Source organism: Oncorhynchus tshawytscha, linkage group LG19 (assembly GCF_018296145.1).
Source record: "Oncorhynchus tshawytscha isolate Ot180627B linkage group LG19, Otsh_v2.0, whole genome shotgun sequence".
In the NCBI taxonomy this organism is placed as follows: domain Eukaryota; kingdom Metazoa; phylum Chordata; class Actinopteri; order Salmoniformes; family Salmonidae; genus Oncorhynchus; species Oncorhynchus tshawytscha.
Genome location: NC_056447.1, coordinates 57,594,002 through 57,607,569, shown reverse-complemented (window position 1 = coordinate 57,607,569; position 13,568 = coordinate 57,594,002). Strand labels below are relative to the sequence as shown.

The 13,568-nt window shown below is 48.3% G+C and overlaps 1 protein-coding gene across 1 annotated transcript in view; it reads left to right on the top strand.

The window, feature by feature from the left end:
* The window catches only part of LOC121840117 (synaptotagmin-7-like), a 169,446-nt gene extending 156,139 nt beyond the window's left edge, over positions 1-13,307 (top strand). The window contains exon 3 of the mRNA XM_042301984.1: positions 13,140-13,307. Within this exon, the coding sequence (XP_042157918.1) occupies positions 13,140-13,226 (87 nt within the window). The 3' untranslated portion in view covers positions 13,227-13,307. The remainder of the gene's footprint in view (positions 1-13,139) is intronic.
* The last annotated feature ends 261 nt before the right edge of the window (positions 13,308-13,568 follow it).

The following is a 13,568-nucleotide window of genomic DNA, read 5'->3' as shown; positions in this document are numbered from 1 at the left end:
GAAATGCTGAATACAACAGGTGTAGTAGATCTTACAGTGAAATGCTGAATACAACAGGTGTAGTAGACCTCACAGTGAAATGCTGAATACAACAGGTGTAGTAGACCTCACAGTGAAATGCTGAATACAACAGGTGTAGTAGATCTTACAGTGAAATGCTGAATACAACAGGTGTAGTAGACCTCACAGTGAAATGCTGAATACAACAGGTGTAGTAGACCTCACAGTGAAATGCTGAATACAACAGGTGTAGTAGATCTTACAGTGAAATGCTGAATACAACAGGTGTAGTAGACCTTACTGTTAAATGATGAATACAACAGGTGTAGTAGACCTTACTGTTAAATGATGAATACAACAGGTGTAGTAGACCTTACTGTTAAATGCTTACTTAGAAGCCTTTATTTAACAATGCAGTTTTAAGAAAAATGCACAAAAAAACAAATAAAAGTAACAAATAATTAAAGAGCACTAAATAACAATAGCGAGGCTATATACAGGGGGTACCAGTACAGAGTCAATGTGGAGGCTATGTACAGGGTGTTACGGTACAGAGTCAATGTGGGGACAATATACAGGGGGTACCGGTACAGAGTCAATGTGGAGGCTATATGCAGGATGTACCGGTACAGAGTCAATGTGAGTCAATGTGGGGGCTATATACAGGGTGTACCGGTACAGAGTCAATGTGGAGGCTATATACAGGGGGTACTGGTACAGAGTCAAGGTGGAGGCTATATACAGGGGGTACCGGTACAGAGTCAATGTGGAGGCTATATACAGGGGGTACCGGTACAGAGTCAATGTGGAGGCTATATACAGGGGGTACTGGTACAGAGTCAATGTGGAGGCTATATACAGGGGGTACCGGTACAGAGTCAATGTGGAGGCTATATACAGGGGGTACCGGTACAGAGTCAATGTGGAGGCTATATACAGGGGGTACCGGTACAGAGTCAATGTGGAGGCTATATAAAGGGGGTACCGGTACAGAGTCAATGTGGAGGCTATATACAGGGGGTACCGGTACAGAGTCAATGTGGAGGCTATATAAAGGGGGTACCGGTACAGAGTCAATGTGGAGGCTATATACAGGGGGTACTGGTACAGAGTCAATGTGGAGGCTATATACAGGGGGTACCGGTACAGAGTCAATGTGGAGGCTATATACAGGGGGTACCGGTACAGAGTCAATGTGGAGGCTATATACAGGGGGTACCGGTACAGAGTCAATGTGGAGGCTATATACAGGGGGTACCGGTACAGAGTCAATGTGGAGGCTATATACAGGGGGTACCGGTACAGAGTCAATGTGGAGGCTATATAAAGGGGGTACCGGTACAGAGTCAATGTGGAGGCTATATACAGGGGGTACTGGTACAGAGTCAATGTGGAGGCTATATACAGGGGGTACCGGTACAGAGTCAATGTGGAGGCTATATACAGGGGTACTGGTACAGAGTCAATGTGGAGGCTATATACGGGGTACCGGTACAGAGTCAATGTGGAGGCTATATACAGGGGGTACTGGTACAGAGTCAATGTGGAGGCTATATACAGGGTGTACCGGTACAGAGTCAATGTGGAGGCTATATACAGGGGTACTGGTACAGAGTCAATGTGGAGGCTATATACAGGGTGTACCGGTACAGAGTCAATGTGGAGGCTATATACAGGGGGTACCGGTACAGAGTCAATGTGGGGGTCATTGGTGAGTCAAGGTAATTGAGTTAATGTGTACATGTAGGTAGAGTTATTAAAGTGACTATGCGTAGATAATAACAGAGAGTACTATAGCAGCTGTGTAAAAGAGGGTGGGGGCATTGCAAATAGTCTGGGTAGCCATTTGATTAGATTTTCTGGAGTTTTATGGCTTGGGGGTAGAAGCTGTTTAGAAGCCTCTTGGACCTAGACTCGGCACTCCGGTATCACTTGCCGTGTGGTAGCAGAGAGAACAGTCTATGACTATGGTTTTTCGGGCCTTCCTCTGACACCGCCTGGTATAGAGGTCCTGGATGGCAGGAAGCTTTGCCCCAGTGATGTACTGGGCTGTACACACTACCCTCTGTAGTGCCGTGCAGTCGGAGGCAGGGCAGTTGCCGTACCAGGCAGGGATGCTCTCAGTGGTGCAGCTGTAAATCTTTTTGATGGTCAGAGGACCCATGCCAAATCTTTTCCGTCTCATGAGGGGTAATAGGCTTTGCTGTGCCTCTTCACGACTGTCTTGATGTGCTTGGACCAAATTAGTTTGTTGGTGATGTGGACACCAAGGAACTTGAAACTCTGAACCAAGTTCCTTGGTGTCCACATCACCAACAAACTAATTTGGTCCAAGCACATCAAGACAGTCGTGAAGAGGCACAGCTCCGTTGATGAGAATGGGGGAATGCTCGTTCCTCTTTTTCCTGTAGTCATTGAGGGAGAGGTTGTTGTCCTGGCACCACACGGCCAGGTCTCTGACCTCCTCCCTATAGGCTGTCTCGTCGTTGTCTGTGATCAGGGCTTCCACAGTTGTCGTCGGCAAACTTAATGATGGTGTTGTAGTCGTGCCTGGCCATGAAGTCATGAGTCAACACGGAGTACAGGACGGGACTGAGCACACACCCCTGAGGGACCCCCATGTTGAGGATCAGCATTGCGAATGTTTTGTTACCTACCCTTACCACCTGGGGGTGGCCTGTCAGGAAGTCCAGGATCCAGTTGCAGAAGGTGTTGTTTAGTCCCAGGGTCCTTAGCTTATTGATGAGCTTTGAGGGCACTATGGTGTTGAACGCTGAGCTGTAATCAATGAACAGCATTCTCACATAGGTGTTCCTTTTTGTGTTCCTACTCCTCAATGTCATTGGATGAATCCCGGAACATATTCCAGTCTGTGATAGCAAAACAGTCCTGTAGTTTAGCATCTGCTTCACCTGACCACTTTTTTATAGACCGAGTCACTGGTGCGTCCTGCCTAAATTTTTGCTTGTAAGCAGGAATCAGGAATATAATTATGGTCAGATTTGCCAAATGGAGGGTGAGGGAGAGCTTTGTACACATCTCTGTGTGTGGAGTAAAGGTGGTCTAGAATTTTTTCCCCCCTCTGGTTGCCCATTTAACATGCTGGTAGAAATGAGGTAAAATGGATTTAAGTTTGCCTGCATTAACGTCCCCGGCCACTAGGAGCACCGCTTCTGGATGAGCATTTTCCATTTTGTGTGCGTGATCCCTTGGGGAATTGAACCACAACCTTTGCATTAATAGCTTACACAGACCACAAGATTAACGTTTCCACTCTGCTCCTGTGAATGAAGTAGACAGGAGGAGGAGAGGGAAGGAGAGGGAAAGAGAGAAGGTGTGTTGTGGTGGTGGTATTGAACACTGAGTGTCCTGGGGCCTGGAGGCACCTGGGAGGATTCACATCACAGGGTGTTTTAAAAAGCCTGCAGAGAGCCAGCTAGAGGGCTCTCCTGGCCTCTCCCCTCCCCTCCTCTCTGTCTCTGTTTCCATAGGTCTCTCTCCCCTCCCCTCCTCTCTGTCTCTGTTTCCATAGGTCTCTCTCCCCTCCCCTCCTCTCTGTCTCTGTTTCCATAGGTCTCTCTCCCCTCCCCTCCTCTCTGTCTCTGTTTCCATAGGTCTCTCTCCCCTCCCCTCCTCTCTGTCTCTGTTTCCATAGGTCTCTCTCCCCTCCCCTCCTCTCTGTCTCTGTTTCCATAGGTCTCTCTCCCCTCCCCTCCTCTCTGTCTCTGTTTCCTAGGTCTCTCTCCCCTCCCCTCTCTCTGTCTCTGTTTCCATAGGTCTCTCTCCCCTCCCCTCCTCTCTGTCTCTGTTTCCATAGGTCTCTCCCTCCCCCTCCTCTCCTCTCTGTCTCTGTTTCCATAGGTCTCTCTCCCCTCCCCTCCTCTCTGTCTCTGTTTCCATAGGTCTCTCTCCCCTCCCCTCCTCTCTGTCTCTGTTTCCATAGGTCTCTCTCCCCTCCTCTCTGTCTGTTTCCATAGGTCTCTCTCCCCTCCCCTCCTCTCTGTCTCTGTTTCCATAGGTCTCTGTTTCCATAGGTCTCTCTCCCCCCTCCCCTCCTCTCTGTCTCTGTTTCCATAGGTCTCTCTCTCCCCTCCTCTCTGTCTCTGTTTCCATAGGTCTCTCTCCCTCCCCCTCCTCTCTGTCTCTGTTTCCATAGGTCTCTCTCCCCTCCCCTCCTCTCTGTCTCTGTTTCCATAGGTCTCTCTCCCCTCCCCTCCTCTCTGTCTCTGTTTCCATAGGTCTCTCTCCCCTCCCCTCCTCTCTGTCTCTGTTTCCATAGGTCTCTCTCCCCTCCCCTCCTCTCTGTCTCTGTTTCCATAGGTCTCTCTCCCCTCCCCTCCTCTCTGTCTCTGTTTCCATAGGTCTCTCTCCCCTCCCCCTCCTCTCTGTCTCTGTTTCCATAGGTCTCTCTCCCCTCCCCTCCTCTCTGTCTCTGTTTCCATAGGTCTCTCTCCCCCTCCTCTCCTCTCTGTCTCTGTTTCCATAGGTCTCTCTCCCCTCCCCTCCTCTCTGTCTCTGTTTCTAGGTCTCTCTCCCCTCCCCTCCTCTCTGTCTCTGTTTCCATAGGTCTCTCTCCCCTCCCCTCCCCTCCTCTCTGTCTCTGTTTCCAGGTCTCTATCCCCTCCCCTCCTCTCTGTCTCTGTTTCCATAGGTCTCTCTCCCCTCCCCTCCTCTCTGTCTCTGTTTCCTAGGTCTCTCTCCCCTCCCCTCCTCTCTGTCTCTGTTTCCATAGGTCTCTCTCCCCTCCCCTCCTCTCTGTCTCTGTTTCCATAGGTCTCTCTCTCCCCCCCTCCTCTCTGTCTCTGTTTCCATAGGTCTCTCTCCCCTCCCCTCCTCTCTGTCTCTGTTTCCATAGGTCTCTCTCCCCTCCCCTCCTCTCTGTCTCTGTTTCCATAGGTCTCTCTCCCCTCCCCTCCTCTCTGTCTCTGTTTCCATAGGTCTCTCTCCCTCCTCTCTCCTCTCTGTCTCTGTTTCCATAGGTCTCTCTCCCCTCCCCTCCTCTCTGTCTCTGTTTCCATAGGTCTCTCTCCCCTCCCCTCCTCTCTGTCTCTGTTTCCATAGGTCTCTCTCCCCTCCTCTCCTCTCTGTCTCTGTTTCCATAGGTCTCTCTCCCCTCCCCTCCTCTCTGTCTCTGTTTCCATAGGTCTCTCTCCCCTCCCCTCCTCTCTGTCTCTGTTTCCATAGGTCTCTCTCCCTCCCCTCCTCTCTGTCTCTGTTTCCATAGGTCTCTCTCCCCTCCCCCTCCTCTCTGTCTCTGTTTCCATAGGTCTCTCTCCCTCCCCTCCTCTCTGTCTCTGTTTCCATAGGTCTCTCTCCCCTCCCCTCCTCTCTGTCTCTGTTTCCATAGGTCTCTCTCACCTCCCCTCCTCTCTGTCTCTGTTTCCATAGGTCTCTCTCACCCCCCTCTTGTCCCGGTATTTCCTCTTCCTTGCTGGCTGTTACATACTCCTCTAGGAAGAGGGAAAGCAACACCCTGCTACAGCTCAACTCCCCTTGGAGTGAAAGAGGTTTGGGACTGTAGGTGCGAGTAAAGATGACAAAGTTTACCGTTTACAAGGAATTTATTCGTTCACATGGTAAATTTGATTTGAGGAAAAGGGGCTGAACCAAACCAAGGAAGGTACATTTTAAAGCCCCCCCCCCCTCTCCTACCTTACCTGCCTATCCACCTAACTTAGCACCACCTGGTGCGCTAACCAAAATACAGGGGGTGTTCTGGCCAGGTCTTACCTAGTGTGTATAGACAGTAAATACTATGGTTTATGTATGCCCACAGGCCTCTTGCCTAAACACTCCCTAGGTGCCTTCCCCCCTGGGAAGAAATGAAACAGAATAATACAAACGTAATGAACCTGTTTCTCAGCTACAACCAAGACAGGACACACTCATCATCTCTCTCAGCAACACCTAAGATAGTACATACCAAATCTCTTTCTGAGAAACAGCCAACATATGATATAACCCTCAGCTCTCTTCTGAGCAACAGAACACTGGCTTATATATAGCTTCAGAAGGAGTCTAACGCGACACAGCTGTATCCTGACGAGGGGGCGGGGTCAGCTCCAATTAGCAATGGGGCCGACCAATCAGCTGCTTGGGGGAATTTCAGGAAGCAGTCCTGAAACACACACACACACACAAAACCACAACACAGAAACTGGGGAACGTAACACTGCCTCTTTATATTTATTTGAACCTTTCTGTTCTTTCCCCCTTCCCTCTATCCTCCCTCCGGTTCATCCCTCTATCCTCCCTCCGGTTCCTCCCTCTATCCTCCCTCTATCCTCCCTCCGGTTCCTCCCTCTATCCTCCCTCCGGTTCCTCCCTCTATCCTCCCTCCGGTTCCTCCCTCTATCCTCCCTCCGGTTCCTCCCTCTATCCTCCCTCCGGTTCCTCCCTCTATCCTCCCTCCGGTTCCTCCCTCTATCCTCCCTCCGGTTCCTCCCTCCGGTTCCTCCCTCCGGTTCCTCCCTCTATCCTCCCTCCGGTTCCTCCCTCCGGTTCCTCCCTCTATCCTCCCTCCGGTTCCTCCCTCTATCCTCCCTCCGGTTCCTCCCTCTATCCTCCCTCCGGTTCCTCCCTCTATCCTCCCTCCGGTTCCTCCCTCCGGTTCCTCCCTCTATCCTCCCTCTATCCTCCCTCCGGTTCCTCCCTCTATCCTCCCTCCGGTTCCTCCCTCCGGTTCCTCCCTCTATCCTCCCTCTATCCTCCCTCCGGTTCCTCCCTCTATCCTCCCTCCGGTTCCTCCCTCTATCCTCCCTCCGGTTCCTCCCTCTGGTTCCTCCCTCCGGTTCCTCCCTCTATCCTCCCTCCGGTTCCTCCCTCTATCCTCCCTCCGGTTCCTCCGGTTCCTCCCTCTATCCTCCCTCCGGTTCCTCCCTCTATCCTCCCTCCGGTTCCTCTTTCTAAACGGTTCCTCCCTGCCTGTCAGAAATTCACTCCCTCTATCCTCCCTCCGGTTCCTCCCTCTATCCTCCCTCCGGTTCCTCCCTCCGGTTCCTCCCTCTATCCTCCCTCCGGTTCCTCCCTCTATCCTCCCTCCGGTTCCTCCCTCTATCCTCCCTCCGGTTCCTCCCTCCGGTTCCTCCCTCTATCCTCCCTCTATCCTCCCTCCGGTTCCTCCCTCTATCCTCCCTCCGGTTCCTCCCTCCGGTTCCTCCCTCCGGTTCCTCCACTCATTCTCTCTCTCTCTACCTTTCTAAACATTTTATGATGGTGTTGCATGATAAATGAATAACTAGCTTGTTCCTGCCTGTCAGAAATTCACTCTGCTCTGTCGGCTAAGGAACTGCAGTGGTACTCTACAGTATAGTGTTGGTGTGTACTACAGTGGTACTCTATAGTATAGTGTTGGTGTGTACTACAGTGTGTGTACAGTATAGTGTTGGTGTGTACTACAGTGGTACTCTACAGTATAGTGTTGGTGTGTACTACAGTGGTACTCTACAGTATAGTGTTGGTGTGTACTACAGTGGTACTCTACAGTATAGTGTTGGTGTGTACTACAGTGGTACTCTACAGTATAGTGTTGGTGTGTACTACAGTGGTACTCTATAGTATAGTGTTGGTGTGTACTACAGTGGTACTCTATAGTATAGTGTTGGTGTGTACTACAGTGGTACTCTAAAGTATAGTGTTGGTGTGTACTACAGTGGTACTCTATAGTATAGTGTTGGTGTGTACTACAGTGGTACTCTATAGTATAGTGTTGGTGTGTACTACAGTGGTACTCTATAGTATAGTGTTGGTGTGTACTACAGTGGTACTCTATAGTATAGTGTTGGTGTGTACTACAGTGGTACTCTATAGTATAGTGTTGGTGTGTACTACAGTGGTACTCTATAGTATAGTGTTGGTGTGTACTACAGTGGTACTCTACAGTATAGTGTTGGTGTGTACTACAGTGGTACTCTATAGTATAGTGTTGGTGTGTACTACAGTGGTACTCTACAGTATAGTGTTGGTGTGTACTACAGTGGTACTCTACAGTATAGTGTTGGTGTGTACTACAGTGGTACTCTACAGTATAGTGTTGGTGTGTACTACAGTGGTACTCTACAGTATAGTGTTGGTGTGTACTACAGTGGTACTCTATAGTATAGTGTTGGTGTGTACTACAGTGGTACTCTATAGTATAGTGTTGGTGTGTACTACAGTGTGTGTACAGTATAGTGTTGGTGTGTACTACAGTGGTACTCTATAGTATAGTGTTGGTGTGTACTACAGTGGTACTCTACAGTATAGTGTTGGTGTGTACTACAGTGGTACTCTACAGTATAGTGTTGGTGTGTACTACAGTGGTACTCTACAGTATAGTGTTGGTGTGTACTACAGTGGTACTCTATAGTATAGTGTTGGTGTGTACTACAGTGGTACTCTACAGTATAGTGTTGGTGTGTACTACAGTGGTACTCTACAGTATAGTGTTGGTGTGTACTACAGTGGTACTCTACAGTATAGTGTTGGTGTGTACTACAGTGGTACTCTATAGTATAGTGTTGGTGTGTACTACAGTGGTACTCTATAGTATAGTGTTGGTGTGTACTACAGTGGTACTCTATAGTATAGTGTTGGTGTGTACTACAGTGGTACTCTACAGTATAGTGTTGGTGTGTACTACAGTGGTACTCTACAGTATAGTGTTGGTGTGTACTACAGTGGTACTCTATAGTATAGTGTTGGTGTGTACTACAGTGGTACTCTACAGTATAGTGTTGGTGTGTACTACAGTGGTGTGTACAGTATAGTGTTGGTGTGTACTACAGTGGTACTCTACAGTATAGTGTTGGTGTGTACTACAGTGTGTGTACAGTATAGTGTTGGTGTGTACTACAGTGGTACTCTACAGTATAGTGTTGGTGTGTACTACAGTGGTACTCTAAAGTATAGTGTTGGTGTGTACTACAGTGGTACTCTATAGTATAGTGTTGGTGTGTACTACAGTGGTGTGTACAGTATAGTGTTGGTGTGAACTACAGTGGTACTCTACAGTATAGTGTTGGTGTGTACTACAGTGGTACTCTAAAGTATAGTGTTGGTGTGTACTACAGTGGTACTCTATAGTATAGTGTTGGTGTGTACTACAGTGGTACTCTATAGTATAGTGTTGGTGTGTACTACAGTGGTACTCTACAGTATAGTGTTGGTGTGTACAGTGGTACTCTATAGTATAGTGTTGGTGTGTACTACAGTGGTACTCTACAGTATAGTGTTGGTGTGTACTACAGTGGTACTCTACAGTATAGTGTTGGTGTGTACTACAGTGGTACTCTATAGTATAGTGTTGGTGTGAACTACAGTGGTACTCTATAGTATAGTGTTGGTGTGTACTACAGTGGTACTCTACAGTATAGTGTTGGTGTGAACTACAGTGGTACTCTACAGTATAGTGTTGGTGTGTACTACAGTGGTACTCTACAGTATAGTGTTGGTGTGTACTACAGTGGTACTCTATAGTATAGTGTTGGTGTGTACTACAGTGGTACTCTATAGTATAGTGTTGGTGTGTACAGTGGTACAGTACAGTGTGTGTACAGTATAGTGTTGGTGTGTACTACAGTGGTACTCTATAGTATAGTTTTGGTGTGTACTACATTGGTACTCTACAGTATAGTGTTGGTGTGTACTACAGTGGTACTCTATAGTATAGTGTTGGTGTGTACTCCAGTGGTACTCTACAGTATAGTGTTGGTGTGTACTACATTGGTACTCTACAGTATAGTGTTGGTGTGTACTACAGTGGTACTCTAAAGTATAGTGTTGGTGTGTACTACAGTGGTACTCTATAGTATAGTGTTGGTGTGTACTACAGTGGTACTCTACAGTATAGTGTTGGTGTGTACTACATTGGTACTCTACAGTATAGTGTTGGTGTGTACTACAGTGGTACTCTAAAGTATAGTGTTGGTGTGTACTACAGTGGTACTCTAAAGTATAGTGTTGGTGTGTACTACAGTGGTACTCTACAGTATAGTGTTGTGTCCTGTACGCTTACCTCCCGAACAGATCCCCAGATGAACCAATCTCTATTGCACTCCACACTGCCCTCTTCCACCTGGACAAGAGGGACACTGACGTGAGAATGCTGTTCATTGACTACAGCTCAGCATTCAACACTATAGTTCCTTCCAAGCTCATTACTAAGCTAAGGTTCCTGGGACTAAACACCTGCCTCTGCAACTGGACTCTCTGACGGGGCGGACCGAGGTCTAGAAGGTCGCTGATCCTCAACACGGGAGCTCCTCAGGGGTGTGTGCTTAATCCCCTCCTGTACTCCCTGTTCAGCCACGACTCCATCACCATCATTAAGTTTGCCAACGACACGACGGCGGTAGGCCTGATCACCGACGACGATGAGACATCCTTTGGGGAGGAGGTCAGAGACCTGGCAGGGTGGTGCCGGAAACAATCAATCAAGTGTATTTATAAAGCCTTTTGTAAATGTAAGTTGGCTTTTCATAGCCGATCATTCAGAGTATCTCTACCACTCCTGCTGAGAGTTGAAAACAGCAGGTCTGGGACAGGTAGCACGTCCGGTGAACAGGTCAGGATTCCATAGCCACAGGCAGAACAGTTGAAACTGGAGTAGCAGCATGGCCAGGTGGACTGGGGGCAGCAAGGAGTCATCATGCCAGGTAGTCCTGAGGCATGGTCCTAGGGCTCAGGTCCGAGAAATGAGAGAGAGTTAGAGAGAGCATACTTAAATTCACACAGGACACCGAATAGGACAGGAGAAGTACTCCAGATATAACAAACTGACCCTAGCCCCCCGACACATAAACTACTACAGCATAAATACTGGAGGCTGAGACAGGAGGGGTCGTGAGACACTGTGGCCCCGTCCGACGATACCCCCGGACAGGGCCAAACAGGAAGGATATAACCCCACCCACTTTGCCAAAGCATAGTCCCCACAACACTAGAGGGATATCAACAGACCACCAACTTTGAGACAAGGCTGAGTATAGCCCACAAAGATCTCCCCCACGGCACAGTCCACTATTCTATTCTATAAATACAGTCTACTATGCTATAAATACAGTCCACTATACTATAAATACAGTCCACTATACTATAAATACAGTCCACTATACTATAAATACAGTCCACTATACTATAAATACAGTCCACTATGCTATAAATACAGTCCACTATACTATAAATACAGTCCACTATACTATAAATACAGTCCACTATACTATAAATACAGTCCACTATACTATAAATACAGTCCACTATACTATAAATACAGTCCACTATGCTATAAATACAGTCCACTATACTATAAATACAGTCCACTATACTATAAATACAGTCCACTATACTATAAATACAGTCCACTATACTATAAATACAGTCCACTATGCTATAAATACAGTCCACTATACTATAAATACAGTCCACTATACTATAAATACAGTCCACTGTACTATAAATACAGTCCACTATGCTATAAATACAGTCCACTATACTATAAATACAGTCCACTATACTATAAATACAGTCCACTATACTATAAATACTGGTGGTCTGTTTGTCTGGTGGTCTGTTGGTCTGGTGATCTGGTGGTCTGGTGGTCTGTTGGTCTGGTGGAATGGTGGTCTGTTGTTCTGGTGGTCTATTGTTCTGGTGTTCTGGTGGTCTCTTGGTCCGGTGGTCTATTGTTCTGGTGTTCTGGTGGTCTGTTGGTCAGGTGGTCTGGTGGTCTGTTGTTCTGGTGGTCTGTTGGTCAGATGGTCTGGTGGTCTGTTGTTCTGGTGGTCTGTTGGTCTGGTGGTCTGTTGTTCTGATGGTCTGTTGATCTGTTGTTCTGGTGGTCTGTTGGTCTGTTGTTCTGTTGTTCTGGTGATCTGTTGGTCTGTTGTTCTGGCGGTCAGATGGTCTGGTGATCTGTTGGTCTGTTGTTCTGGTGGTCTGTTGGTCTGTTGTTCTGGTGGTCTGGTGGTCTGTTGTTCTGCTGGTCTGGTGGTCTGCTGGTCTGTTGTTCTGTTGGTCTGGTGGTCTGTTGGTCTGGTGGTCTGTTGTTCTGGTGGTCTGTTGGTCTGGTGGTCTGTTGTTCTGTTGTTCTGGTGGTCTGGTGGTCTGTTGTTCTGATGGTCTGTTGTTCTGTTGTTCTGGTGGTCTGTTGTTCTGATGGTCTGTTGTTTGGTGGTCTGTTGGTCTGGTGGTCTGTTGTTCTGTTCTGTTCTGGTGTTCTGTTGGTCTGGTGGTCTGTTGTTCTGGTGGTCTGGTGGTCTGGTGGTCTGTTGTTCTGATGGTCTGTTGTTCTGGTGGTCTGGTCTGGTGGTCTGTTGTTCTGTTGTTCTGGTGGTCTGTTGTTCTGGTGGTCTGTTGTTCTGATGGTCTGGTGGTCTGGTGGTCTGGTGCGTGTACATGCGTGAATACGTGCGGGCTCAACTCAGGAAATAAAAGGATAGGCAGGTACACTCTACTTTAGTAGAACACAAAGACAGATTACAGAGGGCAGATCTCTGATAACCACTAACATTGTGTCTCTCCTCTCCTCTCTTGTCCTCTCCTCTTCTCTTCTCTCCTCTCATCCCCTCCTCTTCTCTCCTCTCCTCTCCTCTCCTCCCCTCCTCCCCTCTCCTTTCCTCTCGTGTCCTCTCCTCTCTTTTCTCTCCTCTCCCCTCTCCTTCTCCCCTCTCCTCCCCCTTCCCCCTCCTCTTCCCTCCCCTCCTATCCTCCTCTCTCCTCTTCCCTCCTCTTCTCCTTTTCCTCCCCCCTCCTCTTCCTTTCCCTCCCCTTCTTCCCTCCCTCCTCCTCTCCTCCCCCCTCCTCTTTCCTTCCCCTCCTTTCCTCTCCCTCTCCCCTCCTTTTCCTTCCCCTCATTTTCCCTCCCCTCCCTCGTTTTCTCTCCCCTTCTATCCTCTCCTCACCTCCTCTTCCATCCCCTCCTCTCCTCCCCTCCTCTTTCCTCCCCTCCTCTCTTCCCCTCCTCTTCACTCCCCTCCCCTCCTCTCCTTCCCTCCTTTTCCCTCCCCACCTCTCCTCTCCTTTCTTCCCCTTCTCCCCTCCTCTTCCCCCCTCCTCTCCTCTCCTCCCATCCTTTTCCCTTCCCTCCTCTCCTCTCCTCCCATCCTTTTCCGTCCTCTCCTCCCCTCCTCTCTCCTCCCCTCCTCTCATTTCTCTGTCTCAAGGGGAAGAGGAATAAGCCAGGACTGAAGTTATCTGGTTCTCCAGAGGCGGGTCGTGGTCGTGGAGGAGAGGAGACAGACATCAAGTAGGTTCCTCCCTGTTGGCTGCATAGGAACATCTGGCCTGTTGGGCCAATAACATCCCTTAAATCCCCACGGTAACACGATGGTATTAGGACTGGTACAAAGCCATTCAGCTAACCGTCAACAACCAACTGAAATGAGTAATGGAGAATATGATGCTTGAGCAAAACTGTTTGGTGAAATGAAGCTATCAAAATAAAGAGAGTCATACACTCCATATATCAACTCCTAGAAATGTATTAGGTATTCATTTATTTTGGTAAATACCCCCAATAAATTACTGGGAGTTTATATATATGGAGTGTGTAACTCTTTATTTTGGTAAATGACTGGGAGTTTATATATATG